Genomic DNA, 24,339 nt, shown 5'->3' with positions numbered 1-24,339 from the left:
TCAAGTTTGGAGGGTTAAGGGAAGGAGGTCCAGCTGAGGTAGTGGAAAGGGTGGTCCTGGACTATTGTGGGCTCCCCACTCAAGTTTCCTATTTGCAGTTACTTGTATAAAAATAAATTCATTTTAAAAAATAAAGAAACTTTAACACGCTCTGTTTTTTGACATGGTCTGGTTCAGCCTTCCTTAAGCAGCCTGTTGACTCTCCACTCTCATCATAGGAACTCTAGATTATGGCTATGACATTTCTAGTATTTTTCATTTTGGGGTTCCTTTTAGGGGGTGATTAGTGGATCATTTCTTTCTTTACTTTGCCCTCTGGTTCTAATAGATCTAGAGCTATGCAGTTTTCATTGGTGATTTCTTGAGGTGTTGTGTCCAATAATGTTTTTCAGGAAATCCAGTGATTCTTAAATTATCTCTCAAACATTTTTCCACAGCAATTTTTTTATCTGCTGTCTTACAAATCTTATTTTTTTTTCAATCTTTTGATTTTGTTCTATAATTTTATTATCTTATAGAGTTATTGCTTTCTGTTTGGTCTATTCAGGAGTCCACTTAATTTTCTAAACTATTTGTTCTCTTCTTTCTTCCACAGAGCTTGTATTTCATGTCCCCCACCCTCATCTCCCCATGCTTCATTTCTTCTACGTAGTTATGTAGTCCTTGTGGAAAATCCATTTTCCCCTTTGTGCCTTTGTTGGCAGTTGTTATGGTGCTTCTTGCTCCTTTTTCTTTTTTTTTTTTTTTTTTGGCTTCCTTTAAATTTATTTTTTGATACTGGTTGTTGTTTCATTAATTTATTCATCTCTCCTGCTGTAGTTTCAGAATTGGAGCTTTGTGATATGACCAGTCTCCTCCTCTTGCTGTACTCTTTGATATAGTCATTGAACTTGCTTAGTTTCACCCTGACTCCCCTTGGTTCTTGCACTGACCTCCACCTCCTGGGGTTAGGAACCCATGGATCTTTAAGGTTCAGAACCATGGATATCCATTCTGGAGTCTCAGGATAGAGTGATGAGTATCTTTTTAAAGCCCCTACACCTGTGGTGTCCTCTGCCTGAGTGCTGTGGCACCATAGTTGTTGCTGCCTACTGCTTCTGCTCTCTGGGACTTTGGAGGTCCCTGCTCTGGGGTTTTCTCAGTGGTATCTTCTACTATGGCTTCCTCTGGACACAGTCTTATAACTACGTGTCCCTGTCCTTCTCTGATCATTCTGGGAAGCTAGCCTGTACTGAAGTTCTCCATCTCCATTTTCCTAGTACTTTTGGCTTACCTCTTATGCAGGCCTTGGGGGGGCGGAATCAGGGGGGAAGGAGATGAAGTTAATGTACATTGTTTTTAATTACATTTCTTGATGATTATTTGGTCTGGTTGAACAAGGGTTCAACAGCTCAACTCAGGTAACACCTTTTACACAAAGCCTTGCTTGACAAAGCCTTGCTTGAAAAATGCTACTTATTAGCATTTTTCCCTCTCTTGAATTTTACTTTGTATTAGTTTATCTTTATGCACCGCATATTGCCAGTGTCCTACCGCCCAGTAGAAATTGTACTCTTTACTATTTTGTATAGTATTTTTATTCCCAGCACCTGGCAGAATGCCTTGCAAGTAGTAGCCGCTTAGTAAGTGTTCATTGAATTGAGTTCCGATAAGCCATGCACTAATTTTCTCATTTCATCCCAGCATTTTCTGTTAAGCTTAATAGATTTGATGGCTGTGGTTTTAATCCCTGTGCTCTTATTGCCAGTTAGTATTAATTATAGTTGACACATTATCAATCAGCTCCTAAAAAAATTGTCTTTTGTTCAAAGAAAGATGGTTTATTGCTATAATTCAACCACTTTGAAATTAAAATAACTTACTATATAATGACAGTTACTTGATTGTTGGCCATCCTCTCCTCCTGAATACTCCTTCACCTTAATATGAACAATTATGATTGTGAATGACAAGTGAATAATGGCATTCACTTATTATTATGTGCTTTAATTGCATACAGTAGTGCCCTGTGGTCGTTAGATAAATACTTAGTTGTATTGATTGTGTTTATTAATCAGTTTTGCAGAGAAAAGGAAGTAAAACACTGAGTTCCAGTCCCAAAGTAATGAGATGTTTAAAAAGTTCGAGAGGCATAGTTTCTGGGTAATTAATCATTTTATTAATAATGCTAGCATTTTATTAATAAAAGAGGTCGGTGGCACTCTCAAACTCCGAAGACCCTATATAGAACTTATTCAACGTTCATATGCCCTTGGAAGGCTGGGTGTTCCTCAGGGTGGCAATCACTCTGATTGGTTAACAATTAATGAGAGAATGAATATTATATTGAGATGTGGGCTCATTCTAATGAGGGTCTTGGGGGTTTGGATCACCCAAAGTCTTGGTCTAAGAGACTTACCAATATACATAATAATGAGGGAATCCACTTCTACCCCAGTGAGCAAGAATCCTCCCATTTGTCTAAACTTAGACTTTCTTTTACTGTCTTTGATTAGATCTTAGCCTGTGTAAGTCTTTGAGAAAGATTTCCAACCCTGGTTGATTACTGGATGAGGAAGGAGGAAAAAGGAAAAAACCTTGATCCTAATTCAATATTTAGTTATTAATACAAGAGAGAAATAATCATTTATCAATAATTTAATCTCGCTGTTAAAACTGAAGGTACCAAACTTAAGGCAAGAAGGACTTATCTTCCTGAATAGTTAGTTGTCTTTGGTCATTTATATATTTACTGCCTTAGGATTCAGTACAGATGTGCTGTGCTTTTAAATAAAAAAAAAAAACTTTCATACATATGCACATAGATATATAACATATATAGACATATAAAATTAAACTAAAAAGCAATCACATTACAAAACAAATTTGTATTTTCCATTCTCTCTGTCTTTTTTTTTTTTGAGGCAATTAGGGTTAAGTGACTTGCCCAGAGTTACACAGCTAGTAAGTCTCTGAGGCCAGATTTGAACTCCGATCTTCCTGCCGTTTAAAATTTAACTTGAAGAAATTAGATTTTCTCAGTACTTGCAGGAAATGCTATGTAGAGTATGTATTAAAAACTTATAGGCTACCCCTTACTATTTATTTTAGAAAAGTTAGTTTTTATCCCAAGTAAGCCATCAATAAGTAAAAAGTCCCCATTACATCAAAATATTCATAGTAGCACTGTTTGTGAAAACAAAGAATTGAAAGCAAAGTAGAATGGCTAAACAAATTATGATACATGAATGTAATGGAATATTACCCCTTTTTGGAGTTGGGAGGTCCACAAGTAGTATAAATTGCACATGTTTTTGGACTTTTTCAATTACTAGTAATCTGTGCTGATTTTTTTTCCTCTTTCAAAAAAATATTTTTTGTGAGATGGCTTTCTGGGAAGGGAAGAGAGAAGACAGGTACTTGGAAGAACTGTGATGATGTCAGAAATAGAAACATTGATAAAAACTTAATAAAAAGAGTTTATTTTAAGTTAGTTCTCATCTTTACATAAACCAATCAATCCAGTATTCACTTATTTACCAACCTCAACTCAGAGGACTGCTGAGAACTAGGAACTAAGCACAAACACATTACATGCACAGTAAACTCTTTTTAGCAGTCCATGTAAGATTTTTAAAGACTCACAAGAGAAATTTCTTGAGTTCCCTCTAAGGTGATTTTTCTTATTTTAACCAACCTGTTAGAACAGTATTTATTTGATTTTCCAGCCCACAGCAAATTAGACAAGTTCTGTTGTGAGCAAGTGCCTTGAAAGCAGCAAAACATTGACAGCAAGGAGGGAAGCATACAAACTGCAACAAATTGACATGAACTCAATAAATTATAGCAGTCTGGTTAACTTATTATAATAGTAAAAGCTCTGTATTATCCAGTCACTCCCAAGTCATTAAGAAGTTATATGAAGTCAGGAAATTGAGATCAGGAAAGAATGTAGTACCTTTTAGAACAAATTCTTTCAAAAACAGTTTCAAAGTTTTGGTGTTCAGAAGGGTAACTGTCAGTTATTTGGAGTCTAGACAGGTGGGGAACCTGCAACCTTAAGGCTACATGTAGCCTTCTAAGTCCTTGGGTGTGGCCTTTTGACTGAGTCCAAGTTTTACAGAACAAATCCTTTTATTAAGGGGATTTTTATTGGGCATTTGGATCACCCAAAGTCTTGGTCTAAGAGACTTATCAATATACATAATAATGTTCTGTGAAGTTTGGATTCCATCAAAGGGCCTAACTTGACTCTAGCATATGAGATTTAGATCATTCCCCAATATTTAAATGAGACATTTATGCTATTTAATGTTTCTAATGAGTGTTGGTTTCTATGTTACTGGGTCAGGAAATACCATGGATATTTTTTTTCTTTTCTCTACAGCAAAAAGAGAAGGAAAGTCTACTAAAGGAAAGAGATCATATTTTATCAACATTGGGTGAAACAAAGCAGAACCTAACTGGACTTTGCCAGCAGGTATGCAAAGAAGCAGCTTTAAGTCATGAACAAATCCAGATACTTGCAAAGTATTCTGCCTCAGATTGCCCACTTACTTTGTTAATCTCTGAAAGAGAAAAACTTACTCCTGACTCTGAACTTTTGCCACCATCATGTATGGATTTACCTCATGGGCTTCCAAATGTTCCACTGGCCAGAGAACAAAGTTGCCCTTATCCATGTGTAAGAGAAACAAATGACTCAGTACAGGAACAGCAGCAGCAAGATTCCTATCAGAACTCCCCACGAACTTCATCATTGCTTGTAGGACAATGTTGTCAGAGTGGTAGCATCACAGATTTCTGTCAGATGACTGGTAAAAGCTCTGCTGATGATTAAAACTATATTTTATTTCCTTCCTACAGTTTACTTTTATAATCAAATATTTTTGTATTAACATGAAACTCTAATTAATAGGTTCCATCCATTAGTTTCTGCTAAGTTTGCTGTTAAGCATGTTTCTGTTAAGTTGATATTATCATCCCTGTGACCTCCATCAGAAAACCAGAGATAACTTTTATTAGAAAGCATCTCGAATTGGATGTAATAATTACATTTGAGAATATGGCACATCTTTTAAAAATCACATAAGAAGATAGTGGTTTTAACTTGTTAACGTTAATACTGTCCTGTATTTGAAGTAAAACTTGGAGTGAATGTCTGGAACATTTTGAGAAAGTCTGGCACCCTTTCTTTTTTGGCTGCTAGTGATCCTTAAAGTTTTAAAAACATAAAAAAAAGTCAGATTTCAAGTCATCAGCAAACATTTATTAAATGCCTACTGTGTTCCAGGCACTGTGCTAAGTCCTAGAGATGCAAGGAAGGGGAAAAGACAGTTTACAGTCTACTGGGAAGACATCATGCAAACAACTATGTACAAATAAGATATGTACAGGATAAATTTTGGATAATCTTGGAGGGAACACACTAGCGTTGAAGGTTAGTGGGAAAGGCTTCTTGCAGAAAGTAGCATTTTAGCTGAGACCAATCTAAGGAAGCCAGGAGGAAGAGATGAAACAGAAAGTAATTCCAAGCATGAGATAGCCAGTAAAAATCCAGAGATCAGAGATCTCTGGGAGATCAGAGTATGAGGAACAAAAGAAAAAGGAGGCCGGTGTCTAATGTAACAAAATCATTATCCTTCCTAATAAGGCAAGATCTTATTAAAACTATAATTCTATAATATTTAAGTCACACCTTTTTTATCATGCTATTTTTTAACCTGATGTTGGTTAAAAATAGCCAAACCACAAAGGAGAGTAAGATGCAACACTTCGAAATTTGTAAGTCCTACATATTTTTTAATTTAAGATTTAAAAGAAACTCTCTTTCTGCTATCAATAAATAGACAAATGCCTATTTTAGATAAAACTTGGCAGATAGGGGTATAGGCCTCCCAAATTCAGAAAGTTGGGAAATAATTTTCTATGAATTAAGTATGAAATTCTGTTAAGCAGATTTCTGCTAATATAGAAGAGCTGAATAATCAGGTAAATGTTTAATTTATTAAAAACCAACTTATGCGTCTTTTGGGGCATATTACATGACACCACTACTGAATTACATTTTAAAGTTTGAGGTTTAAAGTTTTCTCCTGAATTAAATTTTTAAAATTTTTTCATTTTCACTGTTAAAGAGAACTAAAAGGGGAAGGGAATTTGCAAGAATTAACTAGACTTGGGTTAGTCAACAAGCATTTATTAAGCAACATGCTTTTCTGGCATGTTGGGACATACTTGTTGAAAAGCACTAATTAATAAAGCACTAAAAATTTGGGTAGTATGGAAGCTTAATTAAATTTTTGTAGAATATTAAATTTTCTGAATAGGGTTATATCCACTTGTATAGTACAAAGGCACAAGCAGACACCTTAACCTGGGTGTTTTTGTAAAGTTCTATATTTTAATTTGGTGTGTAAAATGGTTTTTAATTCTTTGGTAAAAGCTAAGTTACTAAGGACATTGCATTGAAAAGCTACCCAAAATGAGCTGGGCCTTGGAGTGGCTGGTTCCATGATTGGATTTATCTTAAGTCCTTAGAATGACTTATGAAAAATATTTAGTGGTTCTGAGAAATAAACTCGTAGTGTATTGAATGATCCTAAAAATACACTTGCTGTATCTTATATTGGGACCAATATTTAGAAATTTTTTAAATTGTAATTTTTTCCCCCTTTTTGATGTGGGAAAATTCTCTAGTATTTTAATTGCTTATAAATGATAGATGTAACATGGAAATGAATTAGGTTTTGGTTTATTTTCTATAGGCTTGAAAAAATATTTGAAGTGGTCTGGAAAAATACCATTTTTATTATTACTGTAAATTACATGTAATTGATTAAAGCAGAATTGTATATAAATGATCTCATATAGCCATTTCTTTTTATTTCATTTTTGATTTGTCAGCTTCACACGGTTGAGTATAAACTTTTTCTGATTTGCAAAATGTCTACTCTTGTATAAGCCAATGGCTAGAATCTTTGATTCCCTACCTCATTATACACATAAATGTTTTTCATATCAGCATGTGTATATGCAAAAATATCAGATAATCTGCTCTTATTACTACTGTAAGTATTTGCAGGTTTATTCAGTATTTTATGACGATGCCTCATTGTCTTCAGAGTTTAAAAATAATTTTCACAGCACTGGGTTTTAAATCTACATATTCAAATATGTAACTAAACTAGCCTGAGGAATCCTTTTCTGAGGTTTGGCCAATAATTAAAATGTTTATTTCTTGATACTGAATATTATTCCTTATAACCAGCATGTAATACAAATAACTACACTACCTCATATGCAGGTGATTGTCAAGTTATAAAACAGATGTGCAGAGAATATTTTAAAGAATTTTTAAACATTTTTGCTTTTCCCCTTCATAAGGTGGGGAAGTTTTATGCTCCATATTGCATAGATTATGCTCGCAACAGAATGACAGTATAATACAATGGATACCTTGACCACCATTTGCAGTCCTTCACAGTTTGCTAAGGATATATTCATTGTACATGATATGCAAAATCATTTGACTCCTGTCCTTTGCTTAGTGTTTCAATGTCTTATGTAATTTTCTGAAAACAATTACATTTAACACAGTCTTAATTATATTACATTATTTTTCAGACTTTTAAAAAATAATTTTAATACTAATGGCAAATTATATGCTACTCAGAACTAATGTGAATATAATTTCCGTGCTGAATATTTTTATTTTTAAAAACATTTGTTGAAGATTAAAGTTTAATCATCCACATTTTAGTAATTAGAAATATATTTAATGCAGTAAAAATAAAGATTGCATGTAGATTCTGAGTTATGTTATCAATTTGAAAGAAAACATGGCAATATTATAAATTCTCAGGTGAACTTTTTTTAGTCATGAAACATGTATTTTGAACTTGTGTTTTAAGTGTCAATGCATGTAATAAACCATATTTTGAAACTTTTTGGGCAAAATGTAAACTTAGCCATAAAAATAAAAAATGGAATATGGATCGTAAAATCTGAAATAATAACATCTTTGTATCTTTCATCATCTTTCTAATGTAACAAAATCATTGTCCTTCCTAATAAGAGAAGATCTTATTAAAACTACAATTCTGTAATGTTTAAGTCATGCCTTTTTATCATGCATTTTTTAATCTGATGTTGGTTAAAAATAGCCAAACCACAAAGCATTAATTTCTTTGATCCTTGGTAATAAATTTGCTGTTGAATAAATACCCTAGAGTTTATTTAATAGTGAATATTGTTAATTTTTTGTTTACTTGTGTGTTGTGGAAATTTACTAATCTTAGACTTTCGTGAAAACAGTGAACTTGGTATGGTCTTTACGTGAACATAAATGTTAGTAAATTACCATGTGTATCAGGAATGGGTATTCATCCCTGCATTCAGAGGTCTAGACAAGCACATATTTTAACCTCTGCTTTAAAAAAAAAGTGCTTAATTCCAATCTTTGCTTTATGAGAGTAGTACTCCATAAGGTTCCACTTTAGGGCAAGACACGTGTCTGGTAAATCAATTTACTGTTTCCCACCTTACTTTAGCCTTAGTTTAGAATTTTAACTCTTTGCTTTTTAAAAGAAAATGTTTTTATTGATTTGTTTCTTAGATCACCATAGTATCCCATACTATTCTGTGGATAGGGGAAGAAAAAGTCAGCACAACAGTCTGAAAACATGTACAATGTATGAAGATGTGGACCGCCTGCCTCCACAAAGGGATAGGCTGGGGGTTATCTTCTCTCATCTTTTTATTTGATCTTCATAATTTTGTTATATTTGTTTTTAATTGCTACATTGCTGTAGTTACTTGTGTATATTGTTTTCTTGACTCTGCTTATTTCACTGTGCATCAGTTCATACAGATCTTTCCATGCTTCTCTATATTCATCATACATTCAGTCCTTTCTATTCTCCTGCCCCTCCTCCGCTTTTATGTACCCTATTATGTTGTAATGTTCCACAAAGGAAGCATTCATCTAGGGAAGGTATCTCCAGAGTCCATCCAGAATACCCTCTGCCTCTTCACTGTTGCCTCTACCAGATTTCCACCTCTGTCTCCTTGTGTACATCTATTAAGAAGTCTATTGCTGGTCTTTTCTTCCATTTCTGTTATTTGGGGTGATGGAGAAGCAGATAATCTCTTCAGGTTTTTTTTTTCCCTAAAAATGTTTCAAACTCTTTATTGTTGAACATCCACCTTTTTTATATATGGTTAAGCTCAGATTTTCAGGGTGGGTCACCCTGGGCTGCATGCATTCTGAGTTCTGTTGCACTTTTGAAACACATTATTCCTTTCCCTCCTTTTTCTAGTTGTTCAGAATGGTCTTATGTTATTCAGATGTACTTTTCTTTGTATTTGAAGGCCTTTCTCCTGATGACTTATTGTTAAACTTATGAATTTTCTCCTGATGAACTTATTTCTGAATCGAACTGTTAAATTTAACCAGTATATTTCTTGGAGCTGGCAGCCATGGGTTTTTTTCTGGAATAGATATGTGAATTCTTTCAATTAGAATTTCATTTTCTATGTTTAAAACTTCTAGGTAGTTCTCTTTTATATTTTCTTTGATTACATTAAATTTTTTTGTCTTGTTATGTTCTTCTGGGAGACTTGTGATCCTTAGGTTGACTCTGTACATCCTATCTTTTGAATTCAGTATGTTTTATTTACCTAATGAGCCCATTTTTAAAAATGTCATTTTTTGGGGGGCTTTTCCTCATTTGTCCTTCACTTCTGTATATTTGCATTCCAATCTATTGTTCTTTCTTTTGGTTCTTTGGTAAAGCTTGCCATTGGAGATTTCAGTTTTTCTGTTCTGTTCATTGTTTTTGCTGTGTACGACATAAATTTTGTTCTAATTTTCATTTCTCTTTTAAACTACTCAGGAACAGCATTTTGTAATTCCATGTTCTCAAATTCCGCAAGGTCCTCTGTCTCATTAAGTGTTGGGATATCTTTCTTTGTTTTACAGTATGTATTCATAGCTGTCCAAACTCATTTACTAGATTTGGAGGCCAAATTTCCTTCTGTTCTTACTGTTTTTCCTGTTTTTCCTGTTGAGTTATCCGGTTATGTTCAAGGTCTTTGAATTTTCTTTTTCTTGAAATCTTTGGTATTTTCAGTCTTTTCCTCCCCTGTACTATTTCACTTGTTGATCTCATCAAGCCCCCATCAATCTAATTATCATCTCTGTGCTGATGACTCTCAAATTTACTTGTTCTGACCCAAACTCTATGCTGACTTCCAGCCTTAAGTCTCCAACTGCTTTTCAGGCATCTCGAACTGGATGTCCAGTAGACGTCTTAAACTCAACATGGCCAAAATGGAACTCATTGTCTTATGCCCTAAATCTTCCCTTCCCACCCCTTACCTCTTACTGTAGAGGGCATTACCATTTTCCCAGTCCCTCAGGCTCACAGCGTAGGAATCATCTAGGCTTCCTTTCTGTCTCTCACCTCCCATATCCAATCTGCTACCATGGCTTGTTGATTTCACCTTTACAGCATCTCTATAAAATGTGGGTTGAGCATAGTGTGCTGGATTTCTTATGTGCCTTGAAGGGTATTCAAACTAAAATAAATTTTTTTAAACTGGATGGACCTTCCTGTGATTTTATCAGTGTAAGGGCACCATAGTGACTCTTCTGTTAATAAAGAAGAAAATTCATTTTTGAACCATTTACCTCTTGAAATGTTCATGTTTGGTGGGTATTTTATGAAAACATAATAAACAATGCAAGATCACAAAATTCATATCTAAAAAAGTCACTATATGTGTGAAAAAACTTAGAACTATGGGTAATGAATTTACAATATGATATTTTTTTATGTATAACCTGAGCCCCAGAATCTATTGATATGGGACTTTTCTCACTGGTGAAAATCAATCCTTCACCCATGTAGGTGGTGGATGAAGTAGTCCTTTAAGGGTTATGAGGTTCTTTAGTCTCAAAGAACACTTGTAGCTTCCAGCATTAAGGGAGAAAATGCTGGGAATGCCAACTGTTTTTCAGGTTTTTGAAGGGAGAAAAAAACTTGAAGAAGCTGAATGTTTAAATCTCAAAACTCTCCTAGCATCACAGCTATAAATATTCCTTCCAAAACAGGTAGTTAGTTGCTGCTTTAAAATTGAGATACGTTTTATTTTCTAGAGTTTGAAACTTTCATTGTCCTGAAAGTATATAGAGAATAAATTAAAATATTTTTAAATATTTTCATGAGCTATTTAATCTTTCCTTTCACAATATGCACAGTATGTTCTAAATATGTTTTAAGGAATACCCCCAGGAAATTGTATTCTTAAACTTAAGTTTATAAGATGAGTTTCCTGAACTCAGTGGGTGTGTAATCACTGTTGCTCACTGACAGAGCTGGGAGTTTTGTCACTCCAAATAAGTGAATGACAAAACAGGTGACAGAAACTAACCAGATGTAGGCAAGGTAGCTAGTGACAGAGCACTCTGATACCTTATTGCGGGAAAATCCTTTTCTTTTTATTCTCACTTATAAAGCACATATAACAAGGTATGGCAAAGGAGAAGAGAAGGTTCACAAGACATGAACATGCAAATTGACTTTAAAAGAAATTTTGGGAATGCTTGGTAATGCATCTATACTAAGCATTAAATATGTACCTCATAACTTTATACATAAGCAGATGTAAATATATGAACCATTAAATGTGTGTAGCTCATAACTACAATAAGGAGATGTAAATATACTGAAGTAATCACAAGAATTTTCAGAGAAAAATTTATTAAAATTTTTATCTGTTATTAAAAATCATCTATTAAAAATTCCTCTGCCAATAGCTTGTAGACTGATTTCATTTTTCTTCCTAAGATGAACCTGTGTTTCTTCTGCTTATGTTATTTTCTTTCTGGTGGCAAGGAAGGATACTTGTAAAGGATGATCTTCCTTTATTTCTTAACCGTAACCTTTTCCCTGATGGTTGAGCAACAGTTCCATTTCCTTCATTATAGTTTTGAAATAGAGACGCTAAAAGAACATGAAAATGTCGCATGTCATTCAGTCTGACAAATCTTCATCTTGTCCTTTCTGAATCCAATCTTGCTTAGAGTTAAATCTCTTAATGTATCTGAAGAGTTGATCTCAGTCTGTTGGAAAGAGAAGAACCTTTGACCACCCTTGTCCACCTGTCATTTCTGCCTGGGGAAACACGTGGCAAACAAGTTGGAAACACTTTGTTTTCCCTTAAAAGATGAAATATGTTCTAAGTTTACCCGCAATCAGAATCCACAAGGCTTCAAAAATGTAAAGCTTTCATATTTGTGATACAAGTACAGTTAAATCATTCCCCCTTTAAGTTTTTCTTAAAAACAGGTGTGTAACTAAGAGAATTCATTAATGTTATAAAAAAAATGAATAGACCTATGTTACACCAAAGCTCTGTTTTTACCCCATAAAACCTTGTTGCATTTCTAAAATAAAACCTAATTGATATTTTTCCTTTCTGAAAAAAAATTAAAATTGTACATCTCTTCAAAAAATACTGCTGGTTGCAGTACTGAAGACAAGGTTGAAATAAAAGTGAGATAATTAGGCATACAGATCAGAATTTTGAAAAATAAATGAAATTATGATATCAATTATACATGTTAAATGTTTTCTTAGAAAGTATAGTGTACAAGTCTGAAGCTGCCATTTCTAAATTTCAAGCTATAAGTAACGAGTCCTATAATATAGGTTTTTGATGAATTTAACTTTTGTTCATCTCCTAACACTAAATGACATTAATAAAGTAGATAGGAATGTACCAACTAGTTATTTGTTCTTTAATTGCAAAAATAAATATATTTTGAAATACACAAACAATGACACCTTGAATGATTTTCCAAGAATATATCAGTAGGGATAGCATTATCTACTTTTGAATCTCCCTTTCCCATCCTCCATTTGCCTACCTCTTCATCTATAGTGGTAGTCACATAGTTAAGTATTCAATAAATACTGTTTATTGGTTTTTGTTGGAGCAGGAGACTTCATCTTCAGTATTATGTTACTGTTACAAAGGAAACTCAAATACCACTTTATCTCAATTCTTATGTTAATGTAAATTGAATTCAAAGTCTCCCAAAATATTAGATTGAATTTATATCATTTGGTGATAGTAATTGATTCTCATCAGAAAGTCTTCTCAAATACCAACTACCTTTGGCTTTGGAAATGGAAGACCCAAACTTTTTTTTTTCCTATTGACGTACTGCACTACTATTTAAATCCTTTATTATTTATTTTTCTTTTGACTTGTTTCTCCATCATTTCTCCAGAGAGAGAGGATTGTCTTATATTTTACTGCATCTTTTGCATTTAGTAAACATGAAATTAATATTTATGAGCAATGTGAAAACTACAAATAATTTCAGGGGTCCAGATATAAATTATTGCCCTATTCAATGTGCAGTTATCTAGCCAATAAAAAACTACTACTTAATTCTACCAACTATTTTAATACAGGAAGATAAGAATCCATGTCTTTTGGGATTCACATTGGAAAAAGCAACTTTCTGAAACTCCACTGAACTTTTAAAATTTAATAAATCTTATCTGAATTTATGAAAAATAATAAGTTCTTTATACTGACATATGAGAGAATTACAGTATTTCTTTTTGCCCCTTAGATCAAATACCACGTTTGTAATTTTGTTGTGGTGAACTGGATATTATTTTGTTAATTGGTCAGTAATCTGCTCTCAAAAGATCATTCGATGGATGATGACTTTATGCAAAACGTATAAAATTCTAGGGATGTCATCAAAACATTGACATTGAAATAGCCTATGTCTGGATACTGAATTTTAAGGTTCCATCATCATCATGATAAGCATTTGAAAGCTGTTTTTCCATCAGAAACATGTTTAGAATTCCCTACCCTATGTTTGCCTCCTTTTCAGTTACAGTAACTGTCAAAAGTGATGTGGCTTAGAACTTAAGCTATTTCATCTTTAATTAGTTCATCCGAAATAATTCCTGGACATATACTTCTTCTGTGGGGATGGATCTTACAAAATTTGTGTTACTGATGTGGGGGGAGAAATTTGAACATAAAAGTTTGTATGGTTTGCCTTTAATATTTTTTTTTTCAATTTAAATGAGAAGATGAAATAAGTGTAATTTTTTCCTAGGCTATTAAAGCTACAAGGAAAGCAAGATCTGTACACTGATTTTTTGGGGGGAGAGAGTAATAGATGACAAGGATGGTAGCTTTTTGTATGAGGGTGCTAAGCTATGTGTGGAGGGCAATAATTGATAACTAAAGGGTAGACTATTGGCCCAACTTTTTTTTTTTCCGGAGGGCAGTTGGAGTTAAGTGACTTGCCCAAGGTCACACAGCTAGTAAGTGTGTCAAGTGTCTGAGGTCGAATTTGAACTCAGGTCCTCCTGACGCCAGAGCCAGTACTCTACTCACCTGTGCCACCTAGCTTCCCCTATTGGCCCAACTTTTGGTAATGAAGGACAAGTTGAGATTAGATAAAGTAACAATTTACAGACCTGGTTAGAATAGGTTTGCTACTTCCTCTAGCACCGCTCAGCAGCATTTGAATAAGAATAGAAATTGGGACTAGAAAGATATAAAGAATATGGAAGCAAGGGGGAGAAGGTGACCGTAAAAACACTGCACTTGTTCTACTATAAGAAACGTTGCAAGAGTGTGGATGTTCAAAATGAGTGGAGCCTGATGGGGAAAACAAAGGGCAACAAAGGGTGGGTTTTAAAGCTAAAAAGAGAAAATGGAGTTTAGATTAAGGGAAAAGACTGCTGACCAGAGAAGACGGGAGAACGGTAATTGACTATAGAGAAAAAGCAGATATCTTAGGTTATCATTTTGATTTTGTTTTCTCTGCCAAAAACAATAATTTGGGGCTGGAAGGGCAGAATACAAATAGGAAATTCATACCTAATATAAGGAAGAGAGGATTTAGCAGTTCTTAATATATTTAAGTCATCTGAAGCAAATCAACCATATTCTCCCATACTGTAAGATCTAGCAGATGTTACTGGTAAAGCAGTGTTAATGACAGTTGAAAGTCATGGAGAACAGAAGTGGGATTAGACAGAAGCAAATGTCCCATTTTTCCAAAGGGGAGAGAATGGAGCTTATGGACTCCAGTTTGAGCTTGACAGAATACATTTTTAAAAGAGATGGCTAATGAATATCTAGAAAAGGAAGCGGTAATCAAGGAGAGCCAGGATGAAAAGGATGCATTAATCAAAAAGAACCAAGAAACACACCGACCAATCAGATTTTCTTTTTTGAGAGAGCCGTTAAACTGGATGATTAGGGGAATTATTTAGATATAATATAGTGAGATTTTAGGAAAGCATTTGATAAAATTTGTCATGTGAAACCCAGCTTCAGTAGCCCATACCACAGAGACATTAGACACTGATTATATGTTTTTACGAAGGTCACAGAAAATCAGAAGAGAAGGAATCTTGGAATTGAGAATTAACTGCATTTGGAGAAAGAATCTATAAGGCCTTCTGACAGAACTACATTCTGAGGAAAAGCGTTCTGAAGAGATGTGGGTTGGATATTGACAATTGGCCTTTAGCGATTGAGGGGGATTTTTGCTTGTTTTGGAGTAACACCAACTGGGACACTGGCACACAAAAGACAGTGGCAGGAATGGTCTGGAGCTGAGATCAGCTCAAATTAACAGATATAGCAGCTGGGGCAGTTGGTAATAGACTTTCAGTCTCTTTGGTTTTCCTAGTGATAGAGGAGTTGTTACCCAGAGTTTAAATCCCATTCCCCCCCATCCCAACAACCCCCTTCAGAATGGATATAAAACTAATTAAAATTGAGAGTGGGGGAATCGAGAGGATCCAGACAGCAAGGGAGTAATTGTGGAAACTGACTGAACCACACCGGATCCATCTTGTGACCCAGTTCTGCAGCTAGCTCAGTTCCCTTTCTATTCAATTATAGCTCTAGTCCAATGTCCATCTTGTAAGAAAATTTTATGCAGTTGTTGGAATTGGGAGAAAACGTTATCACATTATTTGAACCTAGCTTTGCGAGTCTGGGAAACTGGAGCACCTTTTCCTGTTGCTTAGAGACCCTTAACCAAGGACCTAGGTTGTGCTGTCCAGAAATCCAGTCAGATGCAAAGATTGATGCAAAGCCTGTTCTCACAGTTGTATGTCTCAAGCTACTTACCTGTCTTACTGAAAACTGGCCCCGTAAGTTATTGTTTCCATGTTGCCTTGATTACTTACAGACACTTTGGGGAGTTGGACACCTCTTTTTCTGAATTCAGGGAATTGGCCTATTCACTCTCCCTCTCCCAACTTGGAACATCCCTAATTTTTCCTCCAATTAGGAATCAGATTACCTAAAGTTCCATTGTTTCCTTTTAATTAATTGGCTTTATTTGATTACTTGATTTTATTGTATAAAAGTCTGTCTACATCTGCGTTTGGGGTCCAGCCTTAACCTGAGTCCTGATTTGTTAGGCAATTGGTATGTATGCATTGTGCCTGGTTCTGATCTGTTAGGCAATTGACATGTACTATTTCAAGCTGAGGCTGCCACCCTTCACAGCTGCCCCCAGGGCTTACTATGTGTTGATTCAGTGGTATCTGGAGGTATATGCACTTCAATCCCGGCAAATGACCACTCCCAGAGGTCAGGTCTTTCCTAGTGTTCTCCCAAATTATCTTAGGCAGACAACTGCTTTACCCCTTCTTTTAATTATTTCTGCTGCTCAAAGTTCATTTTGAGGTGTTATTTTATATCATTTGTGAGGGAATTTAGGAGAGTCAGGTAATTTCCTGCCTTATTCCACCATCTTCCCAGAATCCTCTCTAAAAAGAATATTTTTTTTTTAAAACCTTCTTTTCCTTGTTTTGCTGAAGAGGAAGGCAAAGTGTTGTGAGATGAGAATTCAAGTGCATTCAATTTTGCTTATTTCCTATTTTAAGAATTACAACACAGACACATTACCAGTGGATTTGACCAGTCACTAAAGTCTGGTATGGATTCTGGCCATTAAGAGCTCTCAATCCTAAAAGTTGGGAAAGTTAGAATTCTTCTTTCACACTTGTTTTCTCTCTTAAAGCAAAGATCCAACAAATAGGCTCAAAGAAGATTCTGTTTAGAGGATCGGCTTTTTGTTTTTGTTCTGGACCTGCAATTTCATCAGTGTCGGCAACTCCCTTTGATGATATTAGATGTTCTGTATTTTATAGTCTACATTGTCATAGTGGTACAATGCACATCTGTACAGAGGACAAATTAGACGAGTTTAAGAAATAGCTTGGAATAGAAATATATTGTTGTAGTGTAGCGAAGTGTTGAAAGATTTCAACCATACAAAAGATGCTGGATCTCTCTCTCTCTCTCCCCCTCTCTCCCCGCTCTCACCCCCAAAATCAGGAAAGCCGTATAGCCATGACTCATTGAAGTGATAACTTTATCTTTCTAAAGGTAGAGGAAACATGTGGAAATTGCTCTTTTCGCATCTGCTTTTGATTCAACAAGGAAAAATTGGTTGCTAAGTAGACACAACAGGAATCTTGGAGCCAGAAAACTACCACAGAATTGAATTAATGAGAAAGAAAGATAAGAAAACTGGTGAAAATTTAACATGCACTCTAGATTTTTGTTATTGTTCTTATTCAATCATTTCAGCCATGTCTGAATCTTGTGGTTTTCTTGGCAAAGATACTGGAATGGTTTGCCAGTTCTTTCTCTAGTGGATTAAGGCAAACAGTTTGCCCAGGGTCACACATCTACCATCTGAGATTGGATTTGAACTCAGATCTTCCTGACTCCAGGCCCAACACTTTTATCCACTGAGCTATCTAGCTGCCTCTATGATCCTATACCTATACCTATGCCTGTGCTGCTATACATATATATCCCTATCACCACACCAATTTACCTATATCTGTGTGTGTATTGTCAACTCCCCCGTCCCCTTTAAAAATAAGCAAAAGTTCTCTTTATTCCATTGGAGGAAGGAAACAACACACATGGGTCTGCTCTCATATACTCTGACCACAGCAAGACCAGGCCTTGATACATACACCAGTGTCTAGACAAAGATTTTCCTACAGTGTATATCCCTATCCCTATACCTTTATCTGTCTTTGATATCTGTCTCTTGAATTTTAGGCTTCTACAAGAACTGGCAGGGAGGACATTGATTAGATGTTCCAAAGAGCACCATAAATTAGATATACTATTTAATGCTTTTCCAGCTCCACAGTCTGTACCTCCCTTTTCATTGGGAGTACTACAGAAAATAAGCTTATTTCCATGCAGAAGAATGGAAACAACATAAATACTTTTTTTTTCTAAAATTCCTCCTAGTGGAATGTTAATAACAATAATGTACATATAGAGACATAAAATGCAAACATCTAGTACACTGCATTTAATGCCTATAAAATGTGAGCTTCTGCCATTTTAAGATGACCATACAATGTTCCAAATCCTCTGCGGTTAAACCTTTTTTGTGGGATACAGAAATTATGGTTACTGTTATTTGGAAAAATTAAATGCTGTTTGTAGTTTATAAGCCTTGCAACAAACAATTTCCATTTGACACACCTTTTGTTTTACTGACTACACAGTATGGACTGAGGACTGTGTTGGAATCCCTCGTTCCTCTTGAATCAGCTTGCCACAGTCTAACTCCATAGTGAAGGTGGTTCCGGATGTGGAGTTGGATGGTTGAGTTTGTTTACACTGTTGTCCATAAAAGAAACCAAAAGCCTTGAAATCAAAAGAAACAGGGAAATATAATAAAAATAAGTAAGCGAAAATAAAAATGAAATCAAAACACCAGCAAAAAGAAGCTGAAAATTATAGGAAGATGGACCAAAATTATAAATACATGCAGAATTTTATTTTTTGAAATAAGGTAAATAAAGCACTTCAAGAAAAAATAAGATGTGACAACAATGCAGTATATGCTTCTCGTTTAAGTAATATCCACTGTTGCCCTGTTATTTCTGATAAAAATTTCATTTTCAAGAGATATCAGATTATAGTAAATCCATAATATTCAAAATTCAAGAAAGACTTCCACTTAAAATTAGACTGGATTATTAACTATTTCTATTACAAATGTGTGGTCTTTTAATCAATTGGATCAGTAGTAACCTACAAAACATTAGTTGAAGTTTTAAAAAGGTGATGTTCTGCTCTGCTTTGGAATTAAATACCTTAAGTACTTTTAAAATTTTTTAATAAAATATTTTTCAATATTAAATGACCATTTGTATCTTGTTTCATATTTCTATAAAATTTACTAATTTCCCTTTGTAAATTGCATTTCTTAAAAAATATGAGTACCAAATCATGAAAGAATGCCTTTACTTAGTGTAAACTTTATTTTGAATAAATCAATATTCCTATTCAATCTTCCTTCAACTTCCTTTATTTTTTTTCCAGTTTTAAAAATTTATTTCTTTTTAGGTCTATGTATTAAGACCAAACAGTTATTTGATAAATAAGTGCACTTGGAATTTCTTTATACTTAAGCAAGCACTAATCAAATTTAAATAACAAGGTTTTTCTTTTTCTTTGCTATATTAATAAATGATATAGTTGAAGTTCCAGCTCAATCTGTACAATTAAACAAAAGAAGAGTTCTACATTGATTTTCCCTCCCAAGGACTTTTGTGGACATTTTGTGTTGCCTTTCAATGAAAATAACACATTTCTTTAGAAAAAAAACAAACAATTCACATTCAATTGCCAATTACCTGACTCACCTGTTCAACATCACTGTTCTTCCTTGATTTATAGATAAACTCTCCAATGGCTACAAATACAGAAAGGACAAGTCCAGCAGCCAACACAATAAAGATGCCACCAATGTTTTCTACTCCCAAAGCACTGGCCTCTTTGCTGTCTTCCTCAGGGCAGCCATTTCCCCGCCACCATTTTTCTTTCATCATATGCAATTTTCCTTCCTCTTGTAGTTGAAGGATAGCAATAGTAATTTTATCCCGGTAAGGAGAGCCTGGAAAGTAAGGTCATTTGGGTGATGTAGGTTAGACCTATATATAGGGAAATAATTATGCTTACTGAAGGTAAATGGATAGAAAGGAACCAAAATAAACTGGCAAAGGATAAGAAAAGTTAAAGGTAGAGTTTTAAATCTAGAAAGAACTACAAAGGGTGAGATGATAATTTGGTATGCCTTTGGGTATGTTTATATGGAATAAGAGGTATCTAATCAAGAATACTACATCATACTCCTGCATTCTGTTTTTAAATGAATCTTTTCCCATGCTAAATGGTTCCAGAGAATTTGATTCTACCTCCTTTGGGCTCTTGATTATATCTTAAGTTGGTACATGAATTTAAGGATAATTTTCCAAATTCAGAGATGACTCTCCTTCCCCTTCCCTAATTCCATTTGATTTGCAAAATTTACACATATCCTATCTAATCTCTGTCCCCCCAGTCATCACAATGACCTCTGAAGGTGTTTCTAGATTGCTAGGATAAGAAAGCACAAGATTATGTCTGTAGCATATATATTCAGAATTTTCAACCCCCCATTATACGCAAACCAAAGTAAGCTGGTATTCCACCCTTTATTTTGAAGAGCAAGGTCAGCTACGTCTCCCACTGTAGTAGCAATTTAGATTTGAAGATCTTTCCTACCCATTAATAGGCCATGTGACCTGTTTACATCACAGGAAGGCTAAGTTACATGTGGTGGGAGGACCTTTCTGACAGGAAAAGGAAATTATATCACAGGAAATGCAGAGAGAGAGAGAGAGAGAGAGAGAGAGAGAGAGAGAGAGAGAGAGCAGTTATGGCTGCTAATGGCTGCTCTCATGATGGTTAGAACTGAACAGGCTGACTTAGCTGTACTGTGAGTTTGTTTTGGGGAAGACCCCAGCAGGAGAGGTTTGGGGATGGCAAGGCTCCAGGCTGTGATAAGTTCCTTGCTGTTATGATGAAGTGAGCTAACTGGCTGTGGGAGCTGGACATCTGCTTATGGGATATGGTTCTCTGGTGTCTGAATAAATGTTTTTACTTCTTTTACCTTCTTTATGGAGAGTCTCTCATACTTTGCGGTATAGAACTACACAGGCATATTCACGATTATAATTGATGTGTTTATTGCCTTACTGATACACCCACTCAGGGGGATGGAGGTATCCCTGAGGGGTTGGCTTGTCTCTAATATCAGCCCAATCTCTTCCCCTCCCCCCATTCTGGTGTGATTCTCCCCACATATATCCCAGTGACCAGCACCCCAGATCTGTTTAACCAATTAATATTAATTAACTCTTATGAAGTGATATTTGCTTCAATCAATCAATCAACATTTATTAAACATCTGCAAGGAGCCAGGCACTGTGATAAATGCTGGGTGTGCAAAAAGAGACAAAAGACAGTCCCTGCCCTCAAGTAGTTTACAACTGAATGTGGGAGGTGGGGGCAGAGACAAGATGTGAACAAGGCAAGCTATATGTAAGATAAGTAGGAAATAAAGAGAGAAAGGATTCAGATTCAGAGGAATTGGGGAGGCCTTCTGTAGAAGACTGGAGTTCAGTTGGAACTTGTTCATCCTTTGTTTTTGAAGAGGACCAGTGACATCATGGGGTGATGACTTGCATGTGATTGACTTGCACATGAATTGGATTTAAGTGAGGCAGAGTTGTACTCTTCACTCTCCCTTCCATAGTCTTGGAAGTCCAGTGGCAAGACAAAGGTCAAGATGACTTTTGATAGCCTGGGATGTATGGATAACCTTGCCATCTTCAATGTCTGACCAATTTCTGAAAGATATGGCAAGAACAAAACTACAAACAAATATATAGCACCAGTACCTTGGGGATACACTCTCCCCCTTTCTATTTCTGTCTTGGGGGAGAATGGGCTCAGACAATATAGTTTCTTCAAAGCATTGGTCCCACCCATTTCACATACAAATGTGGCATTGCTGCTAGATGAGCCCTTGTCCCAACTACTTCTGGACTGGGTTCTAAAGGTCATGCCTCATTTCCCAGGGACTAGCTGCAAAACTTGGCATGGACTTGATTCTTGCACATTTTGAAACTCACAATGTCATAGTCTCTAGTCTCCAGTCTCTCTCTTTTTAAAAAAAAAGTTTATTTTTTCCCTAATTACATGTAAAAACAATTTTTAACATTCATTTTTCTTAAAGTTCCAAATTCTATCCTTCCTTCCCTCCCCTACCCCTCACTGAGATGGTGAGCAATCTGACATAGGTTATTCATGTGCAATTATGTAAAAGCCCTTCATAACCCAGCCCCTTCCTACTCTTTCAGACTTCCTAGATAGGGAGTCTACCACTTCCTTCTATCATCACATTGACAGCCTCCTCAGATTTAATTTCCATCTCCAGCTAAGCCTCTTTCCTGCCTAATCTCCTTTGGAAAAAAGATCTTGTGAAACAGTGCTTCCCAGCTGACCAACTGACCCTCTATGGCCCTCCTCCATCTCACATTGTATTTGTCTATAGCCTAATTTGCAACCTCTGTGGAGAAAGAAGAGTGGCACTCTCACTCAGTGATGAATATTTTCATACCTGGTCATACCTTTCACACCCCAGTGACTCTTAAGAGTCATTCAAACTTCATTCCCTACTTCCCATCACCCAGTTCTTCATTCCCATCCCTCTCAACCCTGTCACCCCAAACCTTCAATCAAATTCCACAGATTCTTTCCATTGTGCCCTCTGAATGCCTGTTCTATGGGCAACAAACTTCCATTCATCTTAAATCTTCTCCTCTTCCACTCCTTCCATCGACATCGATATTGAAAACTGGTCCTCCTGATTTCAATTGTCTTAGGAAGATTCTGCAGATCACCTGGCAGGATAAGGTACCAGACACTGAGGTCCTTACTCAAACTAAACTGCCAAGCATTTAAACTCTGCTTTAGAGAGTGCAATTCCAATGGGCTGACCATGTTGTTCAAATGCCAAACATATGCTTGACAAAAAGACTGTTTTATGGAGCACTCACAGTGGTCAGAAGAAGTGACATAAGGACACTCTCAAGGTATCTCTCAAGAACTTTGGAATTGATTGTGTGACATGGGAGACACTGGCACAGGACCACTCAGCATGGTGTTCTCACATCAGAGAAGGTGCTGTGCTCTATGAGCAAAGCAGAATTGAAACAGTTCAAAGGAAATGCAGGATGCACAAGTTCAGAGTATCCACCCCAAATGTTTACACAAATTATTTGTGCCCAACCTGTGGTAAAGCATTTTGAGCTCATATTGGTCTGATCACCCACAGTCAGACACATTGAAACTTGACTCTAGCATATTGATGTCATTTTGGTCTTCCTGGAGAACCAACCAACCAACCTGGTCATAATTTCCAGTACTAGATTCGCCTATACTATTCTCCTTGACAATGTCAAGGTGGGGGAGCTGGAGTACTTCTTGCTACCCATTGCCACTTCCAGGTTGTCCTCCATCATTCAATAACCTCTTTTCCTTTGAGATTCATGTTATTCATATCTACAACCAAATCAAAATCCTGATAGCTGTTGTCTACAGACCCCCATATCACTCCTCTTCATTCCTCAATGATCCTAGTTCCTGGCTCACATATTTTCTTTCCTTTCTAAATCCTGCCCTCATACTAGGAGACTTTGACACACATATTGATACTCTTTCAAATATGCTAACCACTTAGTTCCTCAACCTATTCACTTCCCAAGAGCTATTTATCCACCCCACCTCAGCCACATAAGCAAAATTTTTTTTACCTTATCGTCATCCACAAATGTACCACCCTTATATTTAAAAATTCTGAAACCCCCTTTTTTCAACCATAATCTATTGGCTCTTCACTGCTCCCTCTTCTTTCCCTTACAAAACTATGTCCATGCTGTGACCTCCAATCCTTGATTTCATAATTCTCTCCCAGGCTATGCACTAACCACTTTCTCCTTTTTGTGCTATCTTGACCCCTTGATGAACTAATTCAATCTACATTGTGCTTTTCTTTTGAATCTCTTTCCCCCTCATCATATCTCTAATTATGCCCAACAAAACCTCAGCTTTGGATCACTTCCAACATTTATCACCTTCACTTCTACACATGGCCACTGCTTGGGTCCACTACAACTATATGTTATACAACCTCAGCTGGATCCTCACTGCTACAAGGCAGTACTACTCTATCTCCCTTATCAACTCAGTATCCCATTTTCCATAGTGGTTCTTCCAAACATTTTCTTCCTTCCTCAAGTCTTCCATGGTTCCCCTAACCCCACTCTCTCAGCTGAGAACTTGTAACAACAATGCTACTTGCCACTACTGTGGCTGTGTAAGACCAATAACACCAGCACACAGGAGGGCTGCTAGCAC

The 24,339-nt window shown here is 35.8% G+C and overlaps 2 protein-coding genes across 2 annotated transcripts in view; one reads left to right on the top strand and one right to left on the bottom strand.

The window, feature by feature from the left end:
• The window catches only part of BACH1 (BTB domain and CNC homolog 1), a 67,557-nt gene extending 59,336 nt beyond the window's left edge, over nucleotides 1-8,221 (top strand). Inside the window, exon 5 of the mRNA XM_036744620.1 lies at nucleotides 4,367-8,221. Coding sequence (XP_036600515.1) covers nucleotides 4,367-4,819 — 453 coding nt within the window. The 3' untranslated portion in view covers nucleotides 4,820-8,221. The remainder of the gene's footprint in view (nucleotides 1-4,366) is intronic.
• Nucleotides 8,222-18,525: 10,304 nt separating this feature from the next.
• Nucleotides 18,526-24,339, bottom strand: part of GRIK1 (glutamate ionotropic receptor kainate type subunit 1) — a 147,553-nt gene continuing 141,739 nt past the window's right edge. Inside the window, exons 15-16 of the mRNA XM_036745122.1 lie at nucleotides 19,740-19,990; nucleotides 18,526-18,735 (exon numbers count right to left, since the gene is read on the bottom strand). Of these exons, the coding sequence (XP_036601017.1) occupies nucleotides 18,586-18,735; nucleotides 19,740-19,990 (401 nt within the window). The 3' untranslated portion in view covers nucleotides 18,526-18,585. The remainder of the gene's footprint in view (nucleotides 18,736-19,739; nucleotides 19,991-24,339) is intronic.

The sequence above is a fragment of the Trichosurus vulpecula genome, chromosome 2 (genome assembly GCF_011100635.1).
Source record: "Trichosurus vulpecula isolate mTriVul1 chromosome 2, mTriVul1.pri, whole genome shotgun sequence".
Classification (NCBI taxonomy): domain Eukaryota; kingdom Metazoa; phylum Chordata; class Mammalia; order Diprotodontia; family Phalangeridae; genus Trichosurus; species Trichosurus vulpecula.
The sequence above is the reverse complement of the archived record's forward strand: the minus strand, read 5'-3'. Positions and strand labels throughout refer to the sequence as shown.